Raw genomic sequence first — 14,504 nt, 5'->3', positions numbered from 1 at the left:
AATCATATTTTAATTCAATATTATATAAATAGTTATTAAAAGTTGGAAGAAAGGACAAATTTACCCCTAAATTGGAATTATCAACGAAAACACGAATGCTCACACGTGTGGGCGTCTGGCAACTCGCCCACACGGATGGATCCTCGTCCAACCAATTCTGCATGTATCTTGGCGCGTTCTAGCAGTTTTTGTGCGCCACGTAGGACTAAGCTGGTGTGTGGGCATTCGTTCGGTCGCCCACACGTCCTTTTTCACCACACGGGGGGCTGGTGTGTGAGCGTTTAACAATTCAACCAGGCACCAGTTTTCACGCATGCAGAGGTGGCTGGTGTGTGGGCGTTTATCACTTTGCCCACACGCCCGCCTCCTCGTCCACACACAAAGCTGGCAGTTGCCATGTGTTTCTGCGGGGTACATGGCAACTGCCCTAGCTTTGCTTGTAAGAAGATAGCAACTCTCTTTTACCCGAGTTGTCATGTGTTTTTGCATGGTACATGACAACTGCCCTAGCGTGCACGTAAGCAGATGACAACTCTTACTCTTTACATGGCAACTGCCCTAGCATGCTTGTGAGCACACGACAACTCTTTCTTTTAACCGAACATGTTTTTTTGCCATGCCTTTTTGTAGTGCTACACAGAAACTGCATAGTGTTAGTGGGTGGCAACTCCTAAAGTTTTGAAATCATAGCAACTGCAGTAGACCAGACCATACATGGCAACTGCAGTTGAGCAACCATGGCAACTATAGTTGTCCGACATGGCAATCGAAATTCAGCAACATGGCAACTACAGTTAAACGAACATGGACGAGGGTCTAGACCATGGCAACTACGGGACGCACGGTGACTGTCACGCGAGGCGTGCGAGACCACGAGGTACGAGGCCTGACGTACGGGGTGTGTGGGCGTTATCTATTTCGCCCACACGCACATGTGTGGGAGGCGTCGGGAGGGAAAAAAGAGGTGTGTGGGCATTACTTGTTTTGCCCACACGTAGGTGTGTGGGCCTTTCCTTTTATACACCACACAAAATTTGTGGGCAGACCCCCTAACGCTCACACGTGTGGCACTTATCGGCGTCCATTATCAAACCGTTGGATCAGTTTAATACTACCAGTTATATTGGGTAGTATGATGCACCGTAAAATATCTCTAGCCTCTGGCTTCGGGAATTGGAACTCCAGGATGGTGGGCATATCTGGCTTTGGTGGCAGCTCCACCTTAGGCAGCTCTAGCTTGGCTGGAAGGTGCACCTCCGGAACGTCGGCAGTTCGGGCTTGGGTGGCAGGTGCACCTCAGGGAATGACGGCAGCTCTACCTTGGGCAGCTTAGGCTTATGTGGCAGATGCACCTCCGGGAACGGCGGCAGCTCGACCTTGGGTAGCGCTGGCTGTTGGAAATATGAGAAATTTACCAAATGATTTTATTAACAGAAATACTAGATAAAGCATGACTAATATAGAAGAGATAAAACAAGTCATGCGTTCTGACAGAGAGAAGGTAAATAGCTTCTGCATATATGAACCGTAGCCTATCATATCTAAAGCAGACAGTATAGCAAGTAGTATATATGAAGTAGAACCTAACATGTGTAGGACAAGGACTAGAAGAAGGAACTGTGGCAGAACCTTTAACAGGAAAGACAAGAACACGTACAGGACAGCAGCAGCAGAAGCGCTGGACTTGGGGTCGGTGTCCTCGCCTGCCATGTCGTCGAGGAGGTCGTGGACGTTGGGGAAGAAGTCGTCGTCGGGGAAGTAGTCATCGGCGACCGGATCGTCTGTGATGAAGCAGCCAGTAGTCGTGCTGAGCGCTCCCCAAAAACCTTATCACCCTTCTCCCGTACAGGACTCAAAAGGTGCGGTTTCGGAGGCCTACTGTCCCGACGTGCGGTGCACGCCGCAAGCCGGGATGGGAAAGATCGTAGCAGAAGCGCAGTGCTCAGGAACTTTGTGGCGAGAGGAAGGGGATCTTCTGGTGTGTCTCTCTGGAGAGGAGCGACCTCTCTTATATAGGCACAGGAGAAGGATGCGAAGAGGCTGCGACGGGAGGTGAAGCAACGAAGGGAGACAAAGCAAACAGGCAGCGGCCGAAGAGGCGCGCCGTTCGAATTCAGTGTCCACTACAGAAAAACGTTTCAACTCCCACGTGACCTTTCGTATACCCGTCGTGCGTGCAAAAATTTAGACATCGGCTCGGCTCATTCCCGCAACCCGCGGCGCGTCGTGATGAGGCGTGGCGTGGCGAGGCGGGCGGCGGAGGAGGAGCGCGCGTGGATATTCCTCTTGTTCTCATGCTCGTACAAGTGGGGAGAGAACCTCCCTTATAAGGGGGTCCAACTCCCACTCAACTAGCAATGTGGGACTAAACTTTTGTTCCACCTCTTGCCTTGCACAAATGGGCTGTGTGGTCCTCTAGGATTTATTAGGAATTTCTGAAACTGCTATTGGGCTAGGCCCAAAATAGACAAAATTCCAGCAATCCCCCACCAGATCCCAGAGGCACACAAAAATTTGCCTTTGGTTCCAAAACACTGTTTTATATACCGGTACTGCAGTGGAGACTGTTAAGTTAAACTTCCAACTAGAACTCTATGCTACACTAGTAAGCAACTTGAACAGTGGACTGGGCCTTGAACTGCAAGTTTTCTGCGAATCTAGCTTCACATAAAGCCTTGACCGATATGTGGCTACCATGGGTCTTCCTCGCGGGTGGAGCTTATGCGTCATACTCCGTGACCTTTCATGAGTTTACTAGAGAGAACCCTACTCTCATAGATTGCGACGTTTGACAATCAGACTCATATAGGTGCGTTCTTCAAAAGATGTTCTGCAGGATAACATCTCTGCTTAAATAAGCCACTTAGAACACATTAAGATATACATCAACCTGCCATGCAGATAAGGAGAGTATTGCATCTTCATGGAGTGGTATTGTGAATAATAAGGATACTCTCCTCTCAGTTGACCAACAGCTTGTCTTCCACATCTAATTCACGGGATCTCCGATCACAAAGAATAGGTTACCACTGTGAACAACTCATATTGTGGGTCTCATACCCATCTCCCTCGATGCATTATCTATCACATTACGTGATAGACCCTTAGTAAAAGGATCTGCCAGATTTTTAGACGTTTGGATATAATCCAATGCAATAACTCCGGAGTTTTTCATTTTTCTGACAGACTTTAACCTTCTCTGAACGTGTCTTGATGACTTCATGTTATCCTTTGAGCTGCTCACTTTCGTGATCACAGTTTGATTGTCACAGTTCATAAGGATACCCGGTACAGGTTTCTCAACAACCGGTAAGTCATTCAAGAGCCGACGAAGCCAATCTGTTTCGACCGTAGCTGTATCTAGTGCTGTGAGTTCTGCTTCCATTGTTGACCTCGTTAAGATGGTCTGCTTGCAAGACTTCCAAGAAACAGCGCCACCTCCATGAGTGAATACATAACCGCTCGTGGCCTTTATCTCATCAGCATCTGAGATCCAGTTTGAGTCACTATACCCTTCAAGCACCTTTGGATTCTCGGTGTAGTGAATTCCATATTTGCAGTGCCTTTCAAATAACGCAAAACTCTCTCTAGAGCTTTCCAATGCACATCTCCTGGTTTTGAAACAAACCGACTCAGTTTGCTAACAGCAAAAGAGATGTCAGGTCTTGTAGCACTGGCTAAGTACATAAGCGAGCCAATAATCTGAATACTTCAAATGGTCTCTAGCAATTCTTCGATTCTTTCGAAGCAACACACTAGCATCATATGGTGTTGGAGAGGGCTTGCAGTCACTATAGCCAAAGCGACTCAAGATCTTTTCCACATAGTGAGATTGAAGCAAAGTAACCCCACCATCATCGTCTCTCAACAACTTGATGTTCAGAATGACATCAGCCACTCCTAAATCCTTCATCTCAAAACAACGAGATAGGAAATCCTTGACCTGCTTAATAACTTCCAGATTTGTTCCGAAAATCAGTATGTCATCGACATACAAGCACAGGATAACTTCCTCGCCCCCATCATGGCGATAGTACACACATTTGTCGGCTTCGTTCACAACAAAGCCTGCAGCTGTTAAAGTTCTTTCAAACTTCTCATGCCACTGTTTGGGTGCTTGCTTAAGTCCGTACAAAGACTTCAGCAACTTGCACACTTTCTATTCCTGACCATCTAGTACAAACCCATCTGGTTGTTCCATATAAATTTCCTCGTCCAACTCTCCATTTAGGAAAGCAGTCTTAACATCCATTTGATGAACGAGAAGACCATGCGAGGCAGCTAGTGAAAGTAGAACTCGAATAGTGGTCAGTCGAGCCACAGGTGAGTAAGTATCAAAGAAGTCTTCACCTTCCTTTTTGGTATAACCCTTAGCCATGAGCCGAGCCTTGTATTTTTCAATAGTACCATCAGGCCTAAGCTTCTTCTTGAATACCCATTTGCATCCTATAGGTTTGCACCCATAAGGACGATCAGTTATCTCCCAAGTTTCATTTGCCAAGATGGAATCCATCTCGCTATGAACCGCTTCCTTCCAGTAGTCAGCATCTTCAGATGCATAGGCCTCTGAAATAGAACTGGGAGTGTCATCTATGAGATACACAAGAAAATCATCACCAAAGGACTTTGCAGTCCTCTGTCCCTTGCTCCTGGTAGGAACTTCATTGTTCTCCTCCACAGGACTTTCGAAGTGTTCCATCGAAATGGTAGGTTCGGTAATTGTAACCGGTTCCTGATTCGATGAACTAGGCATCTCCTGATTAGATGAGGTAGCCATATCCTTCATGGGAAAGATATCTTCAAAGAAAGTCGCATCATTCGACTCCATGATCGTACCGACATGCATGTCAGGTACCTCAGATTTTACAACCAAGAATCTATAGCCAATTCTATGAAAAGCATATCCCAGGAAAACACAATCCACAGTCTTTGGTCCAAGCTTCCGCTTCTTTGGAATTGGAACATTGACTTTCGCCAAACAACCCCATGTTCGCAGATAAGAGAGTTTTAACCTTTTCTTCTCCCATTCCTCGAATGGAGTTATCTCTTTGTTCTTTGTGGGGACTCGGTTCAGGACATGACATGCTGTCAATATCGCCTCACCCCACCATGCCTTGGAGAGACCCGATGTGTCTAACATGGCGTTAACCAAATCAGTTAGAGTACGGTTCTTTCTTTCGGCCACCCCATTTGACTGAGGTGAATAGGGAGGCGTCCTCTCATGAATTATACCATGTTCCACACAAAAAGCATCAAATTCATTGGAAAAATACTCTCCACCACGGTCAGACCTAAGCCTCTTGATTTTTCGATCAAGTTGGTTTTCCACTTCGGCTTTATAGATCTTGAAAAAGTTCAAAGCCTCATCCTTAGACTTCAGAAGATACACACGGCAGTATCTAGTGGAGTCATCAATTAACGTCATGAAATATTTCTTTCCACCTTTTGTCAACACACCATTCATTTCACATAGATCTGAATGTATGAGCTCTAGTGGTGCAAGATTTCTTATTTCCGCAGTCGTGTGAGACTTACGAGGTTGCTTAGCTTGCACACACACTTGACACTTAGATCCCTTGACGGTGGTGAAACTAGGGATTAAGTTCAACTTCGCTAGTCGCGACATGCAACCAAAGTTAACATGACAAAGACGTGAATGCCACACATTGGATTCACTATTGTTGCAAATATGATTAACAACTTTATTGCAAACATCTAATAAGGATAAATGAAACAAGCCTCCCGACTCATAGCCTTTACCAACAAAGGTTCCATACTTGGATATTACAAATTTATTCGACTCGAAGACAAGCTTGTAGCCATCTCTACACAGAAGAGATCCGCTAACAAGATTTTTATTGACGGAGGGGACATAATGCACGTTCTTCAGCCGCACGATCTTCCCCGAAGTAAACTTCAGATCGACCGTGCCAACACCACGAACAGAAGCACTTGAATCGTTGCCCATCAGCACGGTTGAAGTCCCTGCGGTCTGATAAGACGAAAACATGGAAATATCACCGCATACATGCACATTAGCACCCGTGTCAATCAACCAGTCAGGAGAATGACATACTGAAAGAATAGTGGGAAATATACCATACCCAGCATCCTTCATGTCAGTGTCTCCAATGACAACATTAGCGGTCTTGCCGCCTTTCCCAGGATTACGCTTGTCATAGCGATTAGGGCAACTAGGAGCCCAATGATCAGGATCCCCACACACATGACAAGCACCTTTCTTCTTGCCATTCTTCTTCTTGAAGTTCGTGTGTTGCACAGCCTTGTTCTTCCCATCAAACTTTGCTTTACCATCAAACTTGCCCTTGTTCTTGAACTTGTGGGGCTGGAAGTTCTGCTTCTGTACCACATTGACACTAGATCCTCCCTGAATACCTCGAGCACGTGTGTCCTTTGCTCTCGCCTTTTCTTCCACATCAAGAGTGCCAATGAGATCCGGGACGGAAAACTCCTGCCTCTTATGCTTCAGCAAGGTAGCAAAGTTCCTCCATGAAGGAGGAAGCTTAGTGATGATACCTCCGGCAACAAACTTGTCCGGTAGCATACAACTGAAGTGCTCAAGTTCTCTAGCAAATGACTGTATCTCATGAGCTTGCTCAACCACGGAGCGCTCTTCAGTCATCCTGTAATCATAGAATTGCTCCATGATGTACAGCTCAGTGCCAGCATCTGAGACCCCAAACTTGGCCTCGAGTGCATCCCACATATCTTTTCCATTATCAATTGACGCATAAGCATCAACTATGTTCTCACCAAGAACACTCAAGAGAGCAGCCTTAAATAGAGTATCCATTTTCTGAAAAGCTTGTGCCTGTTGAGCATCAAGCTCTCCTTCAGGTTTGCCGAGAGTGGCGTCATAGCAACTCATGGTTTGAAACCATAAGACTGCTCTCACGCGCCACCTCTTATAGTGGATACCCTCAAACATAGGAGGTCTCATGGAAGTAGCAAAACCACTTGGGGTAAATTGCCTATAATAAGGTTTTTGGATTGTTGGAAATATGAGCAATTTACCAAATGATTTTATTAACAGAAATACTAGATAAAGCATGACTAATATAGAAGAGATAAAACAAGTCATGCGTTCTGACAGAGAAAAGGTAAATAGCTTCTGCATATATGAACCGTAGCCTATCATATCTAAAGCAGACAGTATAGCAAGTAGTATATATGAAGTAGAACTTAACATGTGTAGGACAAGGACTAGAACAAGGAACTGTGGCAGAACCTTTAACAGGAAAGACAAGAACATGTACGGGACAGCAGCAGCAGAAGCGCTGGACTTGGGGTCGGTGTCCTCGCCTGCCATGTCGTCGAGGAGGTCGTGGACGTCGGGGAAGAAGTCGTCGGCGACCGGATCATCCGTGATGAAGCAGCCAGTAGTCGCGCTGAGCGCTCCCCAAAAATCTTATCATCCTTCTCCCGTACAGGACTCAAAAGGTGCGGTTTCGGAGGCCTACTATCCCGACGTGCGGTGCACGCCGCAAGCCGGGATGAGAAAGATCGTAGCAGCAGCGCGGTGCTCAGGAACTTTGTGGCGACCTCTCTTATATAGGCACAGGAGAAGGACGCGAAGAGGCTGCGACGGGAGGTGAAGCAACGAAGGGAGACGAAGCGAACAGGCAGCGGCCGAAGAGGTGCGCCGTTCGAATTCAGTGTCCACTACAGAAAAATGTTTCAACTCCCACGTGACCTTTCGTATACCTGTCGTGCGTGGATATTCCTCTTATTCTCATACTCGTACAAGTGGGGAGAGAACCTCCCTTATAAGGAGGTCCAACTCCCACTCAACTAGCAATGTGGGACTAAACTTTTGTTCCACCTCTTGCCTTGCACAAATGGACTGTGTGGGCCTCTAGGATTTATTAGGAATTTCTGAAACTGCTATTGGGCTAGGCCCAAAATAGGCAAAATTCCAGCACTGGCAGCTCCGGCAGGTGCTCCTCGCCTTTGGAAGGAGTTGTGTCCTCCTCCAGGATTCTTGCTCCGTTGCTCATGGCGACGCGGGAGAGGAGCAACCCGACGAGGAATAAAGCCGTGTTTCGTGAAGCCATTTTGATGGATGCCTATGGTTGTACTAGCTTGTGTGATGTGGTTTTGGTGTGGAAGAGATAACAGCTGCTACGTTCTGTTTATAGAGTTTGAAAACGCTTGTATGTCATGCAAGTCCAATGCTTGGCCACCTACTCGCCTACGGTTCTCAGTTTATGTGTGTGCTCTTTAGTTTCATATAGTCTAAGTCGGGCTGCGTTCTTACAATCTGATTTGGGTGAAGGGAGAATCTGCCTGGTAGTTCTCTTGGCTGTTAGGCCAGCTGCTAAGACGAAATAACTTGTCCAAGGGGCCATCAAATCGCACATAAACACAAAGAAGTTTGGCATCTGCATTGACTGTTGCTGCCACCAATCGGACTCCTCCCCAGCGTACAAGTGTTGGGTTCAACTGAACCCAACGGATTTTGCTCCATACGTGGATGTACCTGCAAGTTTACCTGATGTGAACCCATTAAAAAATTATGACTGGCCCATCAACACGAGGTTGTCATGGACTAAGCAACTAAAGCAAAGGGCCCACAAGTGAAAAGCCCACGAGGATTCGTTGACTCTTGCCGTGATTAATGACCGTAATTAGTCATGTATGCAACCGCACGCCTCACCGTGTCTTCGTTTTTCAATTCACATCTGATCTCTCCTATCCTCTGTGTGTGTTCCTGATGCCTCGCCGCCTCGGCCGGCCGCAGTCTACAGATCGACAGCAGCAATAATTGTATCTCAAAATTTGAGGTAATTAGATTACATTGCCCCATTTCCTCTTTTTTCTTTTTTTAGGACAAATAGCAGGTGCTCTGCCTTTGCATTGAACATATATTGAACATATAAATGATGAAGGGGGTGCTAGGCAGGACCGTTGCCTCCACGTCCTCGCTATTCCTCGCTATGAAAAAGGGCAGCGGGCAGTAGGAAGTCGTGGCTCATCCCAAATCTATGCTACACATCTTCTGCTTCGCCACCCGCTCCCTCTCGCCGGCGCCGACACATGGGTCAGACCCTGCGCCGCACCTTGGGGCGCCTGACGCCCCCTCCCCCGCCTCCGCCCCCGGCAAGCCCCCCGCGCGCCCACCCTCCCCCGCCTCCACCACGGGCCGCACCAGCGGCTGCTGCTGGCGGCGGCGGAAGTCCTCCCCCGGATCGGCTCGACGTGCCACATGGTATGACGGCTTCTGCTTTTTTCTTGGATCTCGCTTAGCATTCCCGTGCTCACAAAGATACCTGAGACAAAGGATTAGGAGGGCGGCCGGTGATGAGGTAGGACGCTGGGCAGAGAGACGGCAGTCGTGCGGGAGTAACCTGGATCCTGCAGCCGGCGGTGTGAGGAGCGAATCAAGACGCCGCCAGGTCATGCCCGACCTCGCGGGTGCAGGCCGACAGCAGCCGATGACCCTCTCCCGTCTGCTGCACCTCCCTCTCCTATTTCCTCCCACTTTCTCCATCGGCGGTGGCGGCGGCGGCGGCAAGAGGAAAGAGGGTCCCAGGGGGAGACGCGGGCTAGGTCTCGCTCTCGCTGCCCACTCGCTTCGCTCCTTCTTATGTCCCTGCTCGCCGGTTTTTTCCTTCGCGTGGCGCACTCGCTGTACTGATGGTATGACGGCTTCTGCATCTTTCTTGGATCTCGCTTAGCATTCTCGTGTTGTGCCATTTGACCTGGCTGTTGGTTCTTGATGCCACCACAACTGTCGCTGCTGTGTGGCTTTGTTTAAATGCTGATGCCTGGATATTCTTAGGTTCTTGACCTGGCACAAATGCTCTGATTTTCTGGTCATATTGAGGTGCGGTTCTGATAGACTATGTAGAAGCTATTTCATGATCCTTAGTGCTTTTTTTTGGGCATCGTCCTGCTCACGAAGATAACGTGCAGACTATTGAATTGAAATGCGACATGCTAATTAGGTAGTGGGTTCTGTTTCATCTAATGAAGTGTAGCATGTGAATTTCTGCAAATCAGTTTTGTGATCCCTTTGGGATTTTACGAACTGAAAGACTAAAACCAACTACGACCAATTTAGCATGGGCTATATATTGGGTTAAGTCAGCCAATTCATAAGTTTCAGAATTTGTTGGTATGATCATACTATACAAGAAAACTAGGAATGTCAGTTAACTTTATATCGGGTGTTTTCTGACACTGAATAGCACCGTTGTCAGTAAGTTATTGTTTCCGCCCGAGTGCAGCAGGGCATGAACAGTCTATCCAAAATTGTTATTGAAGTTTGCTCATGACATGATTGACCATAGAATTTGGTAAGCTGTTGCATTTTACGGATTTTACTATGAAGAACTCAGCGGCTGTTTGGATTGATTCCTACAGCTGCCCATCCAAAATATTGATCGTTGACCAAGCTGGTGAAGTCGTTTGGATGAGCACTGATTTTTTGACTCACCCAGCCCACCAGATTTTAATTTCTTGATTTATGTTTTTTCTAAACAAGATGTGTGCAGATCGGATGAAGAATACAAGAGGAAGGACCTTGAGGAAGACTGAAGAACAATGTACGTGTGCATACTTAATTTCTTTTTAGCTGTTCTATTGCGTTCTTTCTTCTTTCTTATTTCACAGAACTAAAAATATGCTCTAGAAAAAAAATGTGTTTCAGCCATGCCTTTCTTCTGTTTAAAAGAGTACACCATTCTTAGTTCGATCACTCTTGGATGATTCCTTCTGTTTGAGGAACTCAAATTGTCAGTAGCAAATATAGATATATGTGAAGGTCACTCGCTTGGTAGAGAAAACGAGTGGTTTATATAGATCTGTATGGTAAGTGCATGTGCTAGCATATGCATATCTCCTGTCAATACGAATAGCACACAAACACTTCAAGGATATATCAAGCAAAACTGAAGCTGCAATAAGGAAGGATTTTATTCATGGGGTGCTATTTCATTGTAGTGTAATGCGTCGCTGAACTAAGTGAGATGTGCAGTTCCTGCCTTACATTATACAATGTACACCTGAAAGTTACCATTTCATTTAGGTCTGTATCAAGCCAATTGGCAACATGCAGTATTCTTTTCCTTTTGATTTATATTTGATTTTTAGAAGTCAAGTCTTACACGAGGTGAGTTGTCAGGATGGATGTTGACTACAACCCAACAGGATGGGAATTTGTTACAAGCCACTTTTGCAGATCCAGATTCACACGGTAATCATTTTTAGGTGATGTCTCACTATTTTTTACTGCTTTTGCAGGTATGGATCTTCAGTTATAATGATGATCATAGCAGGGAGATATACCATACTAAGAGCATGCAAAGGTTTGTTTCTATTATATTCTTTTCACTCTACCTTGCTTATTTTGTCTACCTCATCTTAAACCCAAAATTCAAAATGGTTCCCAACTTATATACCATAGAGTAGGGATGCAGGCGGACGGTGTCCATATGTCCGCAAAGCAATAACTGCACTAATTTGCATTACATTAATAACCGTGTTAGTGTTTATGTTTCTTCAGTCTGCACACCCCTGATGGGCATACTGTTGTTAGTTCAACCAGTGAGTTCAACTATAGGAAATTATGTTCAAGAGGGAGATATGGTTGTAAACCTTAGTTCTATAAAGACAAACATGCATGCTGACAACGGTTTGAGCATACCACAACTTCATCATGTACTGACGAAAAATCCTTTTACTTGATTGTGTGTACTGCCGTTTTTTTTCCTTTTCTAAATCTCTGTGAAGTGCTTTAATTTATTTTCTCAACTTTGTAGATAAGCACTGATGTAGAAATATCAAGTTCGGAAGAGCACAAAACAATAAAACAGTTGATTAAGGCTTCACTTGGTAATGACAACTCCATGTGGTCAAAGGTTTGCAACCTGATTTCCTTACAAAATGTAGTTACTAGGGGAACCCAAAGTACTTAATTTTATAATAGTTCAGTTTGTTTTTTCTGAAGCATAATCTTCTAATTTCTGTGCTAAACAATAATGAGTATTTGAAAAATAGGGTTCAAACTATTTGCATTCTAATTCCAGCCTTTCAGTACATGAGGTACTGGCTGCTAGGCAGATTGCTTTGTTTTTAATTGCTGAGATGCTCAATAATCAGGTCCACTATTCATGCCTATGCACAGGAAGATTAGTTTAATTAATCATTCTTTTTTATAGCAATGATTAGTTTGCTCTCAAAAAGATGCTTTAGAAGAATCTATTCAGTTGTTTCTTGAAAAAGTTCTGCATGTGGCAAAAGATGCGGTGGCAAAGGTATACCCTTTATATTATCATTAGATCTGTTCTTTGTTCGGCTTTACTGTTTTCTTACCTTAATATTTTTTTTGGGTATGCAGATTTCAAATGAAGCGAACCGATGCATAAATATTTTGTTGGCAAAATAAGATCCTTTCAGATATCTTGTTGTATGTACAAACCATTTCTCTTTATGTATCACTGTTACTTTTGTTTCTGCTTCGTGCATCCCTACATAGTTGGTATCATGGGTTATCAACCCCTCAAACCTGTTCTGCTATCGGATACCAACCAGATCAATTTAGTGTGAGATTAGTTTTCAGTTGAACCAATTTTATAGTTGAATATGTTGCTTTGTTGGAACGTATGAAGGTTTGAGAAGAAGTACATTGCAACTTAATGCAAAACCATATAACCATGGTTCTTGGAATCGGCTTGAATGTAGCAGTTTTGATAGATATGAATATATCTATATATTTCTCTGTTTCTATCTTTAACAACTTGCTTTTATGTAATTTCTGTTGTGTTGTAACCAGATTTACCCTTACCTTGGCAGTGTGTCTTGTGTGAAATACACATATGATGTTCTTATAAATAGTAATTCCATTAATTGTCCTTTGTTTGTAACTTAGTTGAGTGGTCTGGTTGTACATGATTAAATTCTGGATAGAAACTACTTTGTGGAAATGTGAAAGCTTGACTTATGCCTCCGTGGGCTGGAGCTGGAGGCTGCGCTGCTCTATGTGCAGGTGGGTAGTCGGAGGAGGTCACCGAGGGAAAGCTGGCAAGTTGCAGCGACAGGAAAGCTGGCAAGCTGCGGCGACCGCGGACGTATGGGGTGGCGGCCAGGTCGTTGGCCCTCGGCGCGAACTTGATGTTCTATGGTCTGAATTCAGTTTGATTTTTTTTGTTTTACTTGCTATCTGCTGCCTCTTAGACCAGTTTGAAGGATGTCCGCTTGCTTTCCAGTATATCCCAAGCCTTTGCTGTGGATACTAAAACCACCACTCGCAAGGACAAGTGAAGACTGCTACCCTGTTGCTGTCCTCATACGCTTGTACTTTCAGTGTTTTGAACAAACCCAGGCTTTAGCACTAATAAAGGTTGCCTGGACAGCAAAGCCGTTTTCAATATTCATGAAACGTGCAACGATGACTCCATCTAATGTTCGTTGCCTCATAAGATGTATCTCTGGGTATCTACCTTGCTTCCTAATAACATTGTAAATAATTGATAAAAAACTTCTATAACACTGTATCATCACTAAGTATCTATCTACCAGCAGTAAGTATTTATTATTTTGGTATGTGCCTGAATTTTCCTATCACCCCTCTTACAATACTTGGCTTGCTATCGCCCTTTGCGCCATTGGCGCAACGGGTCATCTAGTTATAGATAAAGAATGTACAAGAGGGTTGCCATTGGCAGAGTATAAGTTACAAAAGGGAGAAACCTCAGTCTGGTTCAAGGGGTGGTCTACAGAAGGCTACACGTACATGATTTAAGTCTCAGACAATTAAGGCGACAACCTCGTTAGCAGTCGAAGAGATGTGCTTGAAGAGCCGCCGGTTACGTTCATTCCAAATGTTCCACGCAAAATACATGGCTTGTTGGGCATTCTTCTTGGGGCCAGAGCTGTAATGAGTCCACCAATCCTGAGCAGTGAGGAAATGCATGTTGTTGAAGCTTGCAGCAGCATTTTGACTGGATTGCAGGGTGCAGTGCAGCTTGAAACAGACTTCAGAAGTGAAGGGACAGTGGCAAAACAAATGAGCCGCATTTTCAGCAGTCTGATCACAGAGAGAGCATATGTTATCGATGTTACTTCCTCTGGCTCACAGCCGATCGATAGTGGGAAGCCTGTTCTGCGCCAGCAGCCAGGTGAAGAATTTCACTTTTCCTTCAGACTTGACATGCCATATGTCCAGGGCAGGACGGTTGATGGAGCCCAAGAATTGAAGGTCGTATGCCGAGGATGCAGAGTAAAGATTTGATGCTGAGGTCTTCCAGCAGATGGCATCTGGTTCATCAGTGAGGTTGACTTGTTGAATATGTTGCCAGAGATAAAAGAAGCAATGAAGGTCTGTAGTTGTTGTCAGCTGCTGCAGCCCTCTCATCCAGTTGCCATTGGCTAGCGCAGCTGCAACCGATGCATTTTTTCTCGACGCGAGCTTGTACGGGTTGGGTGCAATGTTTTTGGGCGCTGAACCATTAAGCCTCTTTCCTATGTATGTTCTACCTAGC

The 14,504-nt window shown here is 45.2% G+C and overlaps 1 protein-coding gene and 1 pseudogene across 6 annotated transcripts; one reads left to right on the top strand and one right to left on the bottom strand.

The window, feature by feature from the left end:
• Positions 1 to 1,071: 1,071 nt before the first annotated feature.
• Positions 1,072 to 8,075, bottom strand: LOC147984306 (uncharacterized; annotated as a pseudogene).
• Positions 8,076 to 8,858: 783 nt separating this feature from the next.
• On the top strand, positions 8,859 to 13,442 carry LOC125529095 (uncharacterized). Of its 6 annotated transcripts, XM_087543479.1 has the most exons (5): positions 8,859 to 9,229; positions 9,302 to 9,660; positions 10,518 to 10,568; positions 11,266 to 11,330; positions 11,784 to 13,442. In XM_087543479.1, the coding sequence occupies exons 1-4, from the start codon at positions 9,006 to 9,008 to the stop codon at positions 11,283 to 11,285; spliced, it is 654 nt and encodes a 217-aa protein (XP_087399605.1). In that variant the 5' UTR covers positions 8,859 to 9,005; the 3' UTR covers positions 11,286 to 11,330; positions 11,784 to 13,442. The 6 variants fall into 6 exon arrangements, 1 of the variants encoding a protein (XP_087399605.1); XR_015615939.1 differs by lacking the exon at positions 9,302 to 9,660 and having other exon boundaries at positions 8,862 to 9,229; XR_015615938.1 differs by having other exon boundaries at positions 8,866 to 10,568; positions 11,784 to 11,882; positions 12,362 to 13,442.
• The last annotated feature ends 1,062 nt before the right edge of the window (positions 13,443 to 14,504 follow it).

Source organism: Triticum urartu, chromosome 2A, assembly GCF_056163025.1.
Source record: "Triticum urartu cultivar PI428250 chromosome 2A, HENAU_Tu73, whole genome shotgun sequence".
Classification (NCBI taxonomy): Eukaryota; Viridiplantae; Streptophyta; class Magnoliopsida; order Poales; family Poaceae; genus Triticum; species Triticum urartu.
Note: the sequence above shows the minus strand (reverse complement) of the source record. Positions and strands in the feature narration are given on the sequence as shown.